The sequence below is a fragment of the Hyalella azteca genome, unplaced genomic scaffold, assembly GCF_000764305.2.
Source record: "Hyalella azteca isolate HAZT.00-mixed unplaced genomic scaffold, Hazt_2.0.2 contig11623, whole genome shotgun sequence".
NCBI classification, from domain to species: Eukaryota; Metazoa; Arthropoda; class Malacostraca; order Amphipoda; family Hyalellidae; genus Hyalella; species Hyalella azteca.
In genome coordinates this window covers 1-18,456 of record NW_025941614.1, presented here as the reverse complement: position 1 = coordinate 18,456, position 18,456 = coordinate 1, and the positions used below count along the sequence as shown (strand labels likewise).

Sequence of the window (18,456 nt, the reverse complement as noted above, 5' to 3'; positions counted from 1 at the left end):
TCAAAGGCTTTCTAAATGCTTCATGCCCTGCAATGTTGGGTACTAAAAGTTGTATTGAACATGAAAGGATAAGTAGACCTGAAGCTGGAAATTAAGTTATGGAGTTATTACTTTAACAAATTAAATATTGTTACCAACCTTCATGACAGTATTCTTATACGCATGCTAGGTTCAGGTCTACTTTGTCATTGTTGGTGATCTTGTTTCCATAGAACGAAGTTTTTCTTATTTTAAAGACAGAGTGAAAAGTTCTTATTAATAGCTTTGAAATGTTTTTATCATGCATTTATTTCTCTCTTCCATGTATTCTGATCATCTTATCTCTCGTCTAATGTATTAATTCACGCAAATAAGTGAATTCGCGAGACCATTCTTTAATGCAGTTAGACCTGGGTGCGCGCTTGAAACCAAAAATAATAGCGGAATTATGGAATATTTGAAAATATCTATTCTTATGGGGCATTGAACCCAAATCTTATTATTACGATTTTGCCCTGCAAAAAATGCCGCAGTTCTTGTGTTGTGCGCTCATATGCTACAACGAAAGCGAACAGACGCGGGCAATATTTCAATCAAGTTACTTTTTTTCAATCAAATAAGTTGAGATTGTCCATCGCCATTCACATCGGAAAGATTCTAGTCTTCAGCATTAATTTTAGCATAAACATGATTTTTGCTACGACGTTCACCGTAACTATCTTATGAGGGCGTACGGCGCTTAATATCATCCTCTGCGCCTCACTGGATGATGTGTATCTTATTACAAAACGCAAATTTCAAACATTGATCTGATTATGCTTGTATGTGTAAGAGTGTCGACTCCACGTCTCGCGCTGTGAGTCTTGCCATTATTATAGAAGGTAGTTTCTCGGTACTAGCTGAACAGCTGCTGAGGTCCAGACAGGTTCTAATGTTAATGTAAGTCTAAGAAGATAAATTACTTTGAGCCGTGTAATATTCGATTAAACTAATAGCAGACGGCGTGAACCCAAGCCCGGGTTCACACCATGCTTCAAAGCACGAGCCAAGCATATGCCAGTCGTGGTCCAGACCAATATTCATAACTGCATTTCTATATAATTATTCACACCAGGACGTACATGGCACCTGCCATGGCCATGGTGTGAATGCTTCCATGGAAATGCAGTAAAGAATAATGGAGTGGCAGGTGCTCGTCTGAATGGTTGTGAACTCGGCCTGAGTCAGATTGCGCGGCATCCGTTAATATGTCCTCTTCATCTTTCAATTTAATAGTGGTTTCAGATGCACTATACAAGATTAGAAATATATTAGTAGCGCCATATATTTTTGTACTTCAGTTACGACCTAAATCGAGTCAATATGAATTTTTATCGTATTGTATACTGTCTTAGTGTTAGTATCTAAATTAAATATAGTTTCAATAACTGGATTTTTCTGTTTTCCTTCAACTCACTAAATTCGTTCACCAGTCACAAATGTTATAACTATTATCCATCGATATAGACCTTTCATAGCATAAAGCTCGTCTTTTTGTAGCTTGACTCCTCAGAGTTCAATTGGGAAAAGACATCCATGCGCATGCCTTCTATAGCATGTGGTAGTGTTCATCATGTCAACGCAAATGTCTAGCTTGTTTTAAAGGAAGATCAAAAGCACAAAATTTTTTTGCATCAGCTTAACTGTCAAAATGGTTATCGCAATAAAGCTCAGTTCATACCGAACATTTATTTCTTTAATGATGTTGAGGTAAATTCAACTATGAGGGAACACAATGACGGACCAATGAGAGTTAAACGAACGTATATTCTGCGTAATTTCAACTTATAGATTGGCCAGCTCTATTTCCCCTGCAGCTTTCTTTTCTTTCAGCCCAGCTATGGTATGTTCTTGGTTAGGCCAAAGAAATTAACTTAATATAAATAAAATAAGGAGGATATCTTTTATGAACAAGTCTAAGCATTTTTTTACAGAAAAATAACTGAGTAAGTCCCATACGTCGTAATGCAGACAGACCAAGTTTATTATACAGCTGCCATCACAGCAGCGAATGTACGGCGTGTGAACAACTTCAACAATTGACGATCACCGCTTCACCAGCACTCAACACATTTTAGAAAAATTAATGGCATCTTCACAGGTGTGCATCAAAATGATGTCCTTCACTGCTTCTCTTTAGCTCCTTCCACCGATTCTGTTACGGACTTGGCAGTGACCTGTTGAAAGAGAATCGTCAACTGAGACATCGATTAGCCTATGAACATTTGTTAGGGCAACTTGTAAAAATTTAACCTTGTCATTTGGCTAATTACGTAATTAAGTTATTTGTACTTTCTTTAAGGGGCAGATAAAAAACGATTCTAATTTTGAAAACTTGCCCTACCTATATGCTCTACCTACGTATTATAGGTACTTCATATTTTCACACTAAACAACAATACTCTACTTTGAGTAAAAATGCACTAAGTACATTTGTTACATGTTCTAGTCAGGAAAGCTACTTAGCATACCGTGATTCTCTCCGGTCGAACAAGGTAGGGCTGGTCAAAAAGATGCTGACAATTGGCATAACCCATGCCAAACCCGCTGCCCAGTCCAAACACTATTGGCCAACTGCGTCCTGAAAGTCACAGATCATTAAAATATTTCACTGATATTAAATCTGAGGCGTGATACCTGCATAAAACCATCTCAGATATTGTGTTTTAATTATAATTTCAAAATGTTCATTTGAACTTGGCACAAAACAAAATGGTAGCAATTTTGCCAATTCAGTAAATCTGCACGCAAAAAAGAAACTACAGTTCCTATATTAACGAGCTATATTAACGAGGTCGAGCTTTTATCAGTCTTGTTATAGCAACACAATTGTTGCTATAACAAATAATTTATGAGAAATCAAAATGTTGTATTACACTCTACGTTCATAAATTTACTTACATTTAGCATAAATAAATCATTTTGTACTACTCCAGTAGTATAAATCTATTAAGCTTCTATCAAAATGCGTTTGCATCAAAACAAAGTTACATAGATTTCTGAAATAATTTCGTTGCATGAATCAAACAAATAAAACAATTGATACTGGCGGTCTTGAGGAAGTGAGGAGCTATCCTACTTTCAGTGTACTTATACAGCTCTAAATCAGTTCGTTTAAATATTAGTTTCACAATAATTTTATGTCCTACAATGATCCATAAATTGAAGCCATAAATTACATTCTTTATTGCCTGGATAATGAATACATTTTTTGTCATTAATTAGGTACTTTATTGAGGAGTGGGTACCTTCCAGAATTCAGTTTGTAACAAGATAACAAAACATTAAGCAATTTTTGACAAAATATTCAACTTTGGAAAAACAAATTTGAGGTCTATGTTGGGATAATAAAAATAATTTCAGCATAGGTTTTCTACATCAAATCAGATTAAATGCATACCTACATTTAGCTGATTAGAAATAAACTTCACTTACTTTTGAAGAATAGCACTGAAAAAAGCACTCCAACACCCAGTCCACCACCTGGCAACAATGAAGAGATTAGATAATCAATGAAAAATTATCAATGATGGAAAACTTTGAAGTTTGATGTAAAAAATATTCAAGAATTTAGAGAAATCTTAATTAACATCCGTACAGACTAAACTGCAGCTCCAGCATTCACTTTTTTATTATTGGCATTCATAAAATTATATTGAAATGCATAGGTTTTGGTGCCGTTCAGAAACCCTGTGTTGACAAGAAAAAAGTTTTTGCCACCCTGCCATGCACCTGTCTTTGATACATATTGGGCACTTTTGGTGTAGGTATATATGTACTTATATGCCCAGAGCAAAGTTTTAGGTTGAACAAGAACTTCAAGAAAAATTTGGCACACATATATGGCATAATTGAATTTGAAATACCTTTGCTGTTTCTACATTAATTTCTGCATTAAAAAATGCTTGGGGAAAAAACTAATGTTGCTATTATTCTTCACAAAGGTGAATTTTTCACAGCACTCCTTTCAAATTTCAATGGGTTATATATAGGTAATTTATAACTTTTAAAGCATTTCTGCAATTTAATGACCGGTCTCTCATGATATACAAACATTTGTATTTAATAGATGGGATATTTTGCTTTAACACGTTGGCCGCGATGTGCGCCATATATGTACACGCTGTACTTCTCAGAATCGCGATGTGTTCACATGTGGTACATGCCTATGAAATATAGATATTTTTATAAAATCTTATTACTCTCTCAAATTTAAAATTTCAATGATACAATTCAATAGGCATGTTAGAGAATGCTTTGAAGTCAACTACTGCTTAGAGAAATAGTCTTATTTTCAAATGCAAGTATTACAAAAACTACAAAATTTGTGTCCATTGATGTAAGCAATATAATAAGCAAAATTCAACACATCTATCTTTGCATGAAAACAAAATAAAATATTTTTTATCGATCTGAAACTACAACATTGGTGTTGCCAGCATCATTATATTGCATACGTGATTGAAAAACAATTATCGCACATGTATGGTTTTCCTTCACAGTCATCAAAATATTTTTTTACCCTCCAATTTTCATATTTGCTACGGCACTTCCCTCATTTGCTGAGAGCATGTTGTAGCATTCATGGCAGCGCATCCTGGTTTTAGTTCTAGTTGGTTCAATGAAAGTGGACTGTTCTCTTTCCCACTTGATAATTTGAGATCTACATCCAGATTTTACTCTCTCTGAGATGCTGCTTCTAACAGAAGCTCAAGACAATATATACAATGAATGATCTCTATAAGGTAAATATAACTGAACTAACAATGTAAATACCATCAATTTTATTCAGGATTTTGAAAACCTGGACACCAATCTCTTTCCGTAGTAATTTCTGTGCGTAATATACATCGTTCACAAAAAGCTAAGAGATACCGGTAGTCATAATGTGTGCAATTATGACTCAAAACTAATGTAGATTACTTGCGCGCATCACTCACAGTAATAAAAGTGATAACTTTAGGCGTTTTTTGGCAATATGAGCCATAGATACATGTCTTTGCTTGGTACAGATCGCCCACAGTATTAGAAGTGATTACGATAGGCGATGTGAGCCAATATGAGCCACAACAGGCATGGCTTCATTTGGTACACATCGCCAGGAATAATGACGAATTTCAACCCTGAGCGATGTACAACAAATACGGTCACCAATTTTACGTGACACAATGACAGAACATACCCCTGCAGAGCTGCACACAACTTTTCTCCTTGCTATCTGCAGGGTAACAGAAGATATACAAGTTTGAACCTATCGCCCATTCGGCATTCGGGCCAAATCAGCAATCGCAGCCAACGTGTTAAAGTCAATTTATCAGTTCTCTCTTGAATTGGAGATTGCTCAAAAATTCACTCCCAGAGTCAATTCTATAAACAAAGCCTATGACAGTTACCAACTCAGAAGTTTGCCACATTGCATTCAATTGGAATGAAACATATAACACACATGTCAAATTTTTATTGTATGCCATCATTCCCACTACCATTATTTATTCTTTGCATTAATTATTCATTTTTGGCAAACTTTGTTAAGTCATGTTAACCGTTCTGATGATTAAAAAAGAATTTGACCCTAAAAACTAATAAAAACTTGAATGTTATCACACAACATAAATTTTGGATTTGCATTTTTTGGATTTGATTTTTTTTTATTTTGGATTTGCATTTGCATGGTCTATGTGATCATGCATTTTTTTTATGCATGGTCACATAGAACATGAGTATGCAGGGCAAAGTTGAAAACTTCCTATTTATTACTAAATCTCATGGCTACAAACTGTTTTTATATATAATTTGAAATTTAGCTGCTCAATTAGGCATTTTTGTCAACAATCAGATATAAAATAAAATAATTCACCTAGCAGGAATCTTGTAGCTCCAAAAATGGCAAGTAAGCTCTATAATGGCTTGGACAGTAGTTATACACATTTTGAAGTGAAAAATTGGCAGAAGTCACCCATGAATGAGAAAAAAGCATTTGTATCCACAGACAGTTAGTTTAATCCATTTCTATAGCTCTTGACTTATTTCTTGAGTAAAAATTAAGAAGAATAGGAAAATTCCTATTATATACATACATCTAGTTTGGAAAATATATACCCACAAGATGGTAACCTATATACCTTATATATCCTGTATACCTAGGTACCTTACCTGAAATATATACCTTCTGAGCAGTGACTTCGAGTTTTTTTTGGATTCTAAGATTCCTGTTAGATGTATTACCTCTTATCTAATTGGTGATAGAAGATCACGATTGGGCTGTGAGATTCAAAATGTCTTGTAAATTTGTCACTTTGGAACCCCAGGGTTTCAACAAGTAGGAAAATTCCAACCCTGAGTATACTGAAATCTTTTGGCTCCATTTTCTGGACAAAAAATCAGCCCATGCCTGGAATATACATACCATCAAACGGGGTAATAAGAGGCAGGCAGGGTAAATCAGGATGCACATCCCACATTTCGTAGAAATGCTGTAGTAGCTAAACTAATAAAAATATTGCAAAACTGAAAATAGTGGCATAAACTTAAACATTTTTACTATCTATTGTGTATAAAGCTAGTTAAGAAATCATACATTTACTATCTCTAGAAAATTGCTGAAAATAAGTGTGAAAAGTGCGATTTTGGAAAAGTACCTCTACTAAGGTCTGGAGCAAAAAAATATTTGCTGTGTTAAAAAATTTTACTTGCATAAAAGTTGCGGTGTCGGCTTGAAAACGCAATTGACAAAATTTGCCTATCTCATTCAAAAAAAAGGCAGCCATTTCCGCATGACGGGATAATAAGGGACACCCCTAAAAATGCATTTACAGTTCAACCTCAGTTAGCAAAGGCTCCAGTTACCAAAAATATCAATTAACAACAAAGAATTTTGATTACTTTTACCTTGCTCAGTGAAAAAATTTCACTCATCAAAAAATTAATGCATCATCAATCATCACAAAATTGTGCACAGAATGTAATTATAGAATTGTGCACTGGGCATCAAAGAATGAACAGTAATTAACCTAAAGTATGTTTTATTTTTCCAAAACTTATGATGGTTGTTTCTAAAACATTCCTTAATTTCAGGTAGTTTTTATGGTCTTTTTTTTGTAGTGAATTCACTTAACCCAATTAAAATGGTAAGAAATTACAAGCTGTCCTATAAGCTTACAGATACAGAAGAAATGCTATACAGCTGCTGATATGAAGCTTGCAGTGGACAAGGTTGTTGTCAATGCTCAATGGCATGTTTATGGATACGGTAATATCACATCTATAATATGGTAATGAATGAACATGGTGATATCATTACAATAAAAGATAAACAAGTAAAAAACATAGAAAATGTCATTTATTCTACATTTACATCATCTACAATGAATCTGAAGGATTTCAGAGTACTGTTAGTAATGGATGAGTACACTCTGCATGCTTCAAAGATTTTCAAATTGAGTTTTATTTCAAGTGTCCCAGATTAACCCATTCCCAGGGGTAATTCAGGACAGTTTTATTTAGTGTCTGGCACCTTACGAATAGCATATGGAATTTTTTGAAGATGCCAATCTATAGCCCTTGCAAAGAGCTATAAAATGAGCTTAAACTTGTTTATGAAATGTTTCATGGTAAGGGATCAACAAAAAATGCTCAAAACCGTCCCTTATTACCCCATTTGACAGTATATCTGCCTTTTGAGCTGCAAGTAGAGTTTTCACATCATTTTTGGAACCAAAAGATTCCCAGCCAAACTGGAAAATTAGGCAGAATTCACCCATGAATTGGACATAAACGCCCTTGAACTGGACAAAAATACCCATGAATCTGGAGAAATTTACCCATTCTTATAAAAACCTATTTTATTCCACAATTTATGAAAATTACCCATGAAATTATCATTTTTATCCGTGATTTTAGAAAATTTCTGCTCAATATTCCAGATAGGATTCCCTCTAAATGAATCAATTTCTATGTAATTGTTAGCAAAAGAGCATGATTGAGCTATAAGATTTTGGAAAATCTTCCCTAATCTCTTGGGAAAGAGCATGATTGGGCTATAATCTGGAGCTACAAGATTATAGTACCAACCAGGGCTGGAAAAGTCCTACTTTTTTCTGAAATATCCTGGCTCTAATATCATAGAATTCAAGTAGGTATGTATGAAATCTTGTGGCTCTAATGTCATGTATTTTTGTTAGATTGAAAAATTGCGGTTTGCAACTTTGCAATCATGTTGTTTCATAAAACTTTATACTTCCGCAATGATGATAAAGCTTTATACTTCCGCAATCTGCATTACTTCAATGTTACCGCCAAAATATCCTGCAAAACGTAATAACAAGTCAACCCAAAACGTTTCCTTGAAGATCACATAGTAGCTGTGGTCATGTCAGAGCGGTCTGACTGCATAATCATGTGCTCAATTGCCACTTAAGTGAAGACCAGGCTGGAATTCTAAGAATGGAAGTTCACTTATAAAAAAGCTTTCCACCCAAGCTGAAAAGCTTTCCCACAGTGCTGTGCCTGTTTGACTGACTAAAGTGACTATAAATGAAAAGGAGGATCAAAAGTGGACAAAATGTTTCAATTTCATAGGACATTAGATTTGTAAAAGAATTATTTGGGTGTCTCTTGTTTGAGATATTTTTTATTTGACTTTTATTTAATGGATTTTTTTACATTTTCCAGGCCTTTTGTTTGTGATGATCAAGTTTCAGTCAAGTATTTAGTTACCAGTACTGTAGTACATATACCATACTTGGGGGCGGGGCTTATGGGCACAACCAATCACAGCTTGAAAGCATCCCCATCAACCAATCACAGCTTGAAAGCATCCCCATCAACCAATCACAGCTAGAAAGCAGATAACATTACAATTCCATTATCCAACCACAGCTGGAAAGCTGAAAGGGGCTAAAATCACAATCCTATCAACCAATCACAGCTGGAATTCTGAAAGGGATAGGATGTGTTAATAATGGACTGAAAGTGTAAACATCCTGGCCTTTCCAAGTTTTCAGGTCCTGCTTTCCAATATGCTATGTGTACTGGTTAATTTATTATCCCTCTACAATTCTACACTGGTGAAGACAATGTTATTTTTGCTGTTTGACTGTTTTAGGATAAAATTAGAGATTTGGGGTAATGTGTGCATAGACTTTGTGAATATGTTTGTGACTCGATAATGGCTTTTCATGCCAAATTCATGGCAAGATATGGAATTCATGGCTTGAGGAAATGGAATCATGGCTCAAAGAAATGTAATCATGGCTGCAGGCTGGCAAATCCATAAAACCACGGCTCAAAAAATTCAGTTGCGGCTTGCCAAGCAGATATATTCCATACCTAGTACTAACTAACTAGAAAAATAACACTAACATAAATACAGACAAATTTGGAATAGCTATTTGGCATAACACAGTAACAAAACAGCTTTATTAGAAATCAGTTCAATTTTAAATTCCTTGTGACACTTGTCTTATAGAATTTCTGGCAAAAAATGACATTTCACCGGTAACTTTCAAAAATTGCAAGTAAAAAAGAAACATTTTTTTATTTTCTACTGAAAAAGTTCTACCTAAACCCTTCCTAATTTTATTTGGCTAATGAAAAGAAAAATGCGTGTTATTACTCCTAATTTTCAAAATTCACACAGGTATGGAATATATCTACTTGGCAAGCCGCCACTGAATTTTTCAAGCCGTGGTTTTATGGATTTGCCAGCCGTGATTCCATTTCTTCGAGCCTTGATTCCATTTCACCGAGCCGTGAATTCCATATCTCGGCCATGAAAAGCCATTTACGAGGCGCGAATTTATTTACAAAGTCCATGCATGTGTTAACCCAAATCTCTAATTTTACCCTAAAACAGTCGAATGGCAAAGATAAAATTTGTCTTTACTGTAAGTTGAGCATGTGTTAATGCAGTCTGACCACTTTGACATGACCGCAACTATGCGCGATCTTCAACAAAACGTTTAGTTGATTTGTTTACATTATGATGTTTATGTTTTTTCTGCAGGATATTTTGGCGGGAAGTCCATAGTGACAAAGCAGAGAGTTTTTTAGACTCTCCCTCAGCCTCAAGTTCATTTTTGAGTCCTAACAAGTAGACCAGTAAAGTATCATGGATACCAGCTTTGTCATACATAAGAAATTGGTTTAAATCTTGAGTAAATGAGGAAATTAAAAATGAACTGATTCTAAAAAATCTCCGGTTTGCCACTATGGTGGGAACGGTAAAGCTATGCGGAATTGCGGATCATAATAGCAAACCAGAGCTATTTTTGAATCAGTTCATTTTTAATTTCCTCATTTACTCTAGATTTAAACAATTTTTTAAGGGGAGCGTCTACCCTAAAAATTATCTCGGCTATTTACAGTTAGATCACTCTGAAACTTGGTACACATATGTAAAATGGAAAAAAACTCGCATTTTATTTGTGTGAATTTTTCGAAAAAAATGAAAGAAAACATGAAATTCTTAGAAAACGGCTATAAAAGGGGGTACTGTAGAAATGGATCTAGTCCTAGGATTTTCAAGCTACAACATTGAGACACATATCATTCGATGCATGAGGTCTTCATCTACAAAATGTTCATCCCCTTTTTTTGAAATTCCAATTTTTGTGGAAGTGGGGGGCATTTTTCCAAAATGTTCAGAAATTTTTTGATTTTCCCCCCGCCACCCCCCTCTTTTTGCAGAATAAAATCCAAACTATAATGAAACTAGAAAAACCGGGATAAACATTTTGTAGATAGTTTATTTGCAAATTGAATGATATATGTCTCATTGTTGTAGCTTCAAAACTCTAGGAGGAGATAGGTTTTCCGTGACAATAAGTGTGAATGTTGAGGAGAGCGCGACAAAGTCCCGAGCACACTGCAATAGGTGCTCAATGTAGCATAGATACCAAACTAAACGTTTCTGGAGCTTGATTCCACTCAAGGATGGTGGGAGCAACTACATGCGCACCTCTCCCTACAAAGCCCGGAGGCACACTGAGCTACACCTCATAGAAACACTGTATTTGTAGTGCTGGGCAGCGAATTAGCTCCTATGTAATTACTGAAAGAACTCTCCCCCCGCCCCCCTTTCATGAAGTGTCGTGAACGTACAAATCAACGTACAGAGATGGTAATGGTACAGTTGGTTAGGCCAGAATGTCGGCTTTAAGATGAGACTAAACACGTAACTGCAGCACAACTCTAGTAGACACTATATTTAAAGAGCTCAGCAGCTAATTAGTTCCTATCTAATTACTTAAAGAACTCCCCCACCCGCCCTCCTTTCATGAAATGTCGTGAAATCATAAATCAACGTACAGATATGGCAGTGGTACCATTGGATAGGGCAGAATGTCAGCTTTAAAATGAGTATAAAAACCGAAAAAGTGAAAATTTTCAATTTTAGGGTAGACGCTCCCCTTAAGTATGATAATGCTGGTATCCAGGATACTTTACTAGTTTACTAATAGGACTCAAAAATGAACTTGAGGGAGAGTCTGAAAAACTCCCTGCTTTGCCACTATGATTATTGCGGATTGCGGAAGTTGAAAATTTTATGAAGTGACATGTTTGCGAAGCGCAAACCGAAATTTTTCAATCAAACAAAAATTTATGACATTTGAGCCGCGAGATTTCATACCTAGGGTAAACGCGGTATATTCTGTCATCGTGGGTAATTCCGTCACCTCTCTAGCTTTTCCTTTATATTAAGCTTTGTTTTAGTTCCATGCGTTCGTTGATGGTTAAAATGATGACGTCATACATTTGTGCGTCAAACAATTGCCAAAACACTAGGTCTTGGCCATCTAGTGGGAAAATATTGAGATCCAAAGAGAGACAATGCACGGCTTTTATTGCACGCTACCCAGTGACATCATTGAAAAATGTGTCAAATTTGACAGTTGACCTTGCTGTACCAAATAATGAATAACTGTTTGTATAGGAAGAATATTATGGTTTGAGACTTTTAAATACGTCTGTGAATATATTAGGAATCCTTTAAGTGTCTGACCGCTCTAATGTGACCAAAACTACGCAATCAAAAAAACGTTGTTTACATTTTTTGCGGGAACTCATCGCAACTGATTTCCGGACAAGCTTCGCTGCATCGTATTCCATCCATCCAACGCACCGGAAACCTTACTTTTTTTCTAAATAGTTGGCCGAAGACTGAGAAATATATTAAATGCAAGAATTTCAATCTAAATGTGTCGGCAAGATCTTCTGAAGGCGAAAATTTGGCTACTGAAGCGTCGCCAAAGATCTTGAAATATTCATCCACTCTCTGCACAGTGGGGGGAATGCTGAGTTCTGTTGCCGTCTTTTCTGCTTCTTTCAGTGCTATGAGTATGAGTGAGTAGTGACTGAGTCTGTATGAGGTACCTACCTAATAATTATTAACATTGACAGGTGACTTCCTAATCTATTTCAAAAAGTTTGTCAGATGAAGCTCCTTCAAACTTCAAAGAATAGAATGCAACAACAATTTTTAAAATGATCATAAATATAGGAAGATTCTTAAAGATTGGACATAATCTTGATTCTTGAGTCTATTCATTAATTTGAAGAAATGCCTAAAAGGTGTCACAACTTGTAAGTTGTAGGCCATAATTAAAGGTAGGATTGTTCTGCAATTTCAAGTTCGGTGTTTACAAATATTAGCATAGGCCTATGCAGATGTGAAAAAGCAAAATTAAAACTAATATCACGTACCCATTTTCACTATAGTATCGGAGACACAACGATCCCATTTTTCTCCTAATATATCTTCCGATTTAGTTTTAGCCATTTTTTCAAGCCAAAACTAAACTTAATTAATATCCTTAAGATTCTAAGGTATAAACACCGACAAGAAACCGATCCTTATCGGTCTGGAGGAAAAAGAATTATCAGGAATTCGTAGCATAGTCCTTTCGATGTGAACATCTGCACGAATTATTGTCTAGCTAAAGATCCTATAATAAAAGCATGTTCAAAAAAGCAAAATCCAGCGACAATCATATATAACTATAGGAGTATTATTATATAAAATGCATCGGAATTTTTAAAATTTATTTGCAAGGCTTTGTATATGCAGGTAACACATATCCTAGCATGAGCACAATTGGGATTTCAGTTAGAGAGAGCACTTCGTCACTTTTAGACCACTTTGAATTTTCCTTCCCATTTGCTTCTAAATATGACACTTTCACCAGGAAGTGTGGGACCGTAGTGTGAAAATAAAAAGTAGAATAGGCTTTAAAGACAATTATGGTCACCATATTGCAGCTCATCAAATATTGACCAAGATGATGGGGAGTAGGGAGCAATTGTTATCATCTTATAGCGTGGCAACAGTTCATAGCCTATATAGGCCATCTCAATTATCATATTTCGACGAAAAAAACACTTGCCGTTTCTAGCACGTGCACTGACCATCGACAGTATCTAAATCTCTAGATGCCTCCCTAGCCTTTTTCACTAGACGTCAAAGAACCACATGCCCCTCGAAAACCTTCTCTGAGGCCACCTGATCTTCCATTTACACACACCCTTTGTCTTTAGCACATCTCTTTCTTTTCCTTGATCTTCTCCTGACCTAGGGACTACATCCAAACCCGACTCCTCACCCTTGCAGCTCGGTTTGGTCCCTATCGGTAACACGGCCTTTTCCTATGTTTTCGGTGCAACGCCGGTTCGAGCCTGCAAGCCATGAGCCTTGGCACAGCCGACTGTCTCATCCCCACCTGCAGTCAGGCTGCCTTCGCCCCTGCTCAACCTACTCCTCTTCTCCGCTTTGCCGGCCAACTGCTCATTATCCTCAAATTCGACTCCAATGGCATTCAGTCCAGCGCAGTGGAACTCTCCTTCGTCCTAGTGAAGTGTAGACATATATAAAACAAAGCATACGGCAACATCGAAGGGTAGAAAAAATATAAACGAAGCTGCGGAGAGACCAGATCCGTTAAGCAGGGTTGTTAAACTTAGCTTATAGCATTCATATAATGCAAAGAACTCGCTCCTTGCTTCTCATCAAAATGATTCAAGCCAAATCGCATTTAATCTTGACAAGACACTCCAGTGCTAGTAGATGCTTTCGTCAAAGTAAAAGATTAAGTTAGTAGAGAACGCTTCGTAAGCCAAAGTTTTACTTTTCAAATTCCAAAAAACGACCCCTTTGAACTAAATTTTTCATTTGCATCAAATTCACCAAGCCACTAGGGTCTACGAATCTTCAATATTCAAAATTTGAATGTTTCATTTCTTGACAAAGTTTTAAAAAGCTGATATCTGATAATTTTCTTCGTACCGATACCCAGAAAGATATAACAATATGATTTTGAATTCCAAATAGGAAAAAACACAACAAAAATTAAACAAACTCAAACAGCGTCGTGTAATATTGAAGTGAATGAGTATAAAAACAACAGTACTAACCGTTCGCCAACTACGTCGCCTGCCGACACAGAGTAAATAGTAACAAAAGTAAAATCGACCTCGCCACAAGAAATTCTTATCACAAAGATACTTTGATAAATTTTATAATTTGAATTTTATTAAAGTGAATTGTGTACGTAGTACAGTGCGAGTTGCTATTTATGGTGAAGTGAGAACTTCAACATAAATACCATGATTACATATTTACCATCTACAACTCATAAAAAAAATGTTTAAATTTTAATGCAGCAGTTAGCTGCGCCTGAATGAGATACTATGCTTGATTATTCAACAGCAGATATTTCCAGCACCGATTACGTTGGTGAAAGATAAGAGTAGGTAAACATTGCGATATGAAAATGAAAATTAAACCTCGCTTCAACGAAACTACCGTCTCAGCCTAAAAAGAAATAGAAGCAAGCAATGAATGAAGCAACCAGCATGTATAAAAATACATATGGGACCAGAAGTACCATCTACAAGGCATGATAGACCAATTACATTAACAATAAAATAGTCGAGATCACAGATATTATAACTTAGGCCGCAGGACATTACGATCCCTTTTCTGAGGCTGTTTCACACAGCTGAGCCAAATCTGTGACAGCTTTCTTTATGGCTTTCATGGACTCCTCAGCGCGATCAAGAAGTTCGACGGCGTCATTCATGACTTCACCCGTAAGTATATTCGTGAGACCTTTTCTCGACAGAATCATCACGTTCTCGGCCATCATCGCGATAGATCGGGCATTTGCGAGGGCAGTAGGAGGCGCGACATCCCTGAGGGATACTTGGAACGCCTCCTCCATGCGCACAAGTTTAGATAGCGCTAGCTTGATTTCAGCGGTGTTCTTATGCCAGGTATTGAAGCGAGTCACAGTTGCAAGGCTTTTTCGGAAATGTTGGCATGCCAGGTCCCGTGATTCGACCGTTGGATTAGGGTTGCAGCTCACAGCTTCCCCGTAGTAATACCACAGGTTCGACTCAGACGGAACACTCTGACACAACTGTCCCAGAAGGCTCACGAGCTGTTTGTAGTAATTATCACCAAGATGAGTCCTAGTAGTTTCATCCATAAGTGGCTTCACTAAGCCTGAGATGACCAGCAGGTTAATATGATTCGGTTTCAACTCAAGAAGTCTCCTGTAATAGCTCAATGAACTTGCATATTGTTCCATGGAAATGCCAACAGTCATGGCATTCTCCAGCATTTTCCAGCTATCAGGTTTGCAGCGCAGCGCCTCTTCGAAACAAGAAAAAGCCCGGCCGAATTCTTTCAGTTCTGTGTGAGCCTTCGCCATGTTGTTCCAGTATTCGAAATGGTGAGGATCGATACTTGTGCAGGTCTTGTACGCTGAAATGCACAGCTTCCAGTCACTGATAGCAAGTGCGGCATAAGCTATTTTTTCCCAGACTTTGAGTTGAATGTAGTTTAGTTTTGTACTCACCTTATAATGCTCGATAGCAGTTTCGTACTCCTTCCTAGAGAAGTAATAGTCACCGAGACATCGCTTAGCACGGCTACTCTTTTCAGCCGAGATCTCAAAAGCCTTGTGGTAACATTCAATATCGTCGGTGGCATCGCCCAGGAGACACCAGAGTTTGGGACTTTCTTCTTTTTCTAGCAGCGATCTGATGATGCTTTCACTTCTTTGACGCATGCCAATTTTATTGTAGCAATCGATGACATCTTCCCATAACTGAAGCTCCTCGAATAACGTCAGAGCGGTTCTGACACATCCCAATTGCATCAAGAGCCTTCCGTACTCCTGCTTAGTGGTCCAAATAGACGGGAGGCCTGACGCATAGAACAGCTTAAGTCTTTCAAAACGAGAAGGGTCTTCGCGTTTAACGCATGCTACCAACTCTTCATACTGCTGCAAGGCACGATCAACGGCGCGTGATTCGTCGCTCTCAAAGTACGAACGAAGTCTAAGAGCATAGTAATGAGTAGCCCAGCACTTTGGGTATTGCAACAGAGCGTGAACAAAAGCTTTGCTTTCTTCTTTTAATTGAACATCATTGGCAGATGCCCGTCTGTTATAATGCACACGAGCTAACAACGCCATCTGTTCAATGGGTTTGAGGTTTGGTACAATGCCAGCATCTTCGTCTTCAAATTTGACATTAGGTAACCTCGTGTCATCGTTCAAGACGATGTCTTTCGGTAAATCTGAAGCAAGAAGCTTAGTGCCTTCTTCTTCAGTGTCGAGGAGAGACTGGTCTAAATATTCCACCTTCAGTAGAAGCTGAGGTTTAGCGTCTACTTGGTACTTAGTTCGTCTTCCCATTGCGCCAAAGAGATAATACTTCAATCTTAGCTGTTCTTCAGCCTGCAACAGGTGAGCATAAGCATCGGCAGTGTAGGTATACAACAACGTGGCTTGAGCTGCTTCAAGATGAAACAATGCGCTGAGTCGTGCGTCATCAACAAGATAATTCATGTTCTTTGTAGCTTCCATGGAATTTACAATGTTTGAAAAGATGTGGTAAGAAGTTTCATCAGCCAAAGTTTGCAGAATCATTAAGTGTCTCATGCGCCACCAGTCGATAGTCAGACAAGAAGGAAACAAATCTTTAATATCATGAGCAAAAATAACCTTGGCCATTAGCAGGTACTCGGGGTCACAAATAAGAGAATAGATGCCTTCGGTGTGTTCAGCAATTGATTTTACTGCTGATTTTGTGATTTCTTCTCTATTTTCTCCGTCTGACAGCAAGCTCGGGAATACTTCAATGAACGAAGGAACTAATAAAGGGCCAGTAAAATTGCTTTGAACAAACAACTGTTGTGCAGCGATCCCGATGGTCATAACTAAAAGTTCTTTGTCTTCAGAAGAATTATTCAACAAATAGGTCTTGAAAATTAATAGTAAGTGTGACTCTAAGTTGCCTGCAGTACAGCTGCCACAGGAGTTCATGATTTCCTGGCAAACGGGAGTCTTCAGAGCCTCCAAGTAGCTACCATGAGCTACAAGACTGGCCACGTTTTGATCTGAAAAAAAAAAACAAGTAATTAAAAAACCTCAAAACGATAGAAACTTGCCACGGAAAAAATCAAAGCTGCCTAATATTTTCAATAGGCATTGTCTAGCTATAATATAAATAATAAATTAATCTGAAGCCCAGCATTACGGAATAATACAAGTAATTTATTCAACATACGGTACTGAACAATAATAAAGTTAATTTCAGCCGATATGTCAATAGACTTAAGTGTTCCATACCATGATCAGGAGCCATGCCATCGGACGTGTGCTCAATGCACATCCTCTCCAATTTTTTCAACTGGCCTTCCATTTTCTCCCACAGAAAGAGTAAAAAACAGGTCAACTTTCAGGACGTTTCTCTGGAAAATTAATGCCACAATATTATGAAAATTTACGATTTTATTCTTCTGCAGAATAATGAAATAATTAATCAATGTCTCCAAGTCTCCCTCATAATTTGAGATGCCACTCACTAACATAAAGAATTACAAATAGATGGTGAAAATTTCATTGCAAGTGAATGATTTGCCACCATTTAATATAGTGTGATGAAATTGAAAACATGTGAAAATTTAAAATAACAGCCACAGAAAACATCAGGAAAATACGGTAAAATAACATGTACAGGGGCTATTGTAACATTAGATTATGTTTAGGAATTAGGAAAGAACTAGCTACACAAACAAAAGTGATCATATACATGTGAAAGAATAATTGGAGTACCACTAACTAATGTATCCCCAAATTGATTGAGGCACTTTCATTGCATTTGTTTCTTGCGCCGGCGGTGCTCGTATGATGGAGCGGTTACGGTGGGGAGCAAGGAAGGGCCCCCGGAAGGGAAGGGAGATGGACAAGGAAGGGTGTGCAGGAAGGCTGGGTGTCTAGGAAGCCTGCTGCCTCTACAGTACTGTACGACAGTGAGGAGACGCCGAGGGTCGTGGAGAAGGAGGGGTAGACAAAAAGATAATGGACTGACGGGAGAGAACACCTGCACTCAGGACAGGCGGCGTTGGGTCTGACCCTAATAGTATAAAAAGCT

At 37.2% G+C, this 18,456-nt stretch overlaps 2 protein-coding genes across 2 annotated transcripts; both read right to left on the bottom strand.

The window, feature by feature from the left end:
* Positions 1-1,692: 1,692 nt before the first annotated feature.
* LOC108667406 (MICOS complex subunit Mic10) lies at positions 1,693-12,908 on the bottom strand. Its single transcript, XM_018154429.2, has 4 exons — positions 12,721-12,908; positions 3,454-3,501; positions 2,490-2,599; positions 1,693-2,195 (listed from the first exon to the last, which is right to left on the bottom strand). The coding sequence occupies exons 1-4, from the start codon at positions 12,794-12,796 to the stop codon at positions 2,142-2,144; spliced, it is 288 nt and encodes a 95-aa protein (XP_018009918.1). The 5' UTR covers positions 12,797-12,908; the 3' UTR covers positions 1,693-2,141.
* Positions 12,909-14,369: 1,461 nt separating this feature from the next.
* On the bottom strand, positions 14,370-17,839 carry LOC108667407 (tetratricopeptide repeat protein 27-like). Its single transcript, XM_018154430.2, has 2 exons — positions 17,652-17,839; positions 14,370-17,419 (listed from the first exon to the last, which is right to left on the bottom strand). The coding sequence occupies exons 1-2, from the start codon at positions 17,722-17,724 to the stop codon at positions 14,979-14,981; spliced, it is 2,514 nt and encodes an 837-aa protein (XP_018009919.1). The 5' UTR covers positions 17,725-17,839; the 3' UTR covers positions 14,370-14,978.
* Positions 17,840-18,456: the final 617 nt, after the last annotated feature.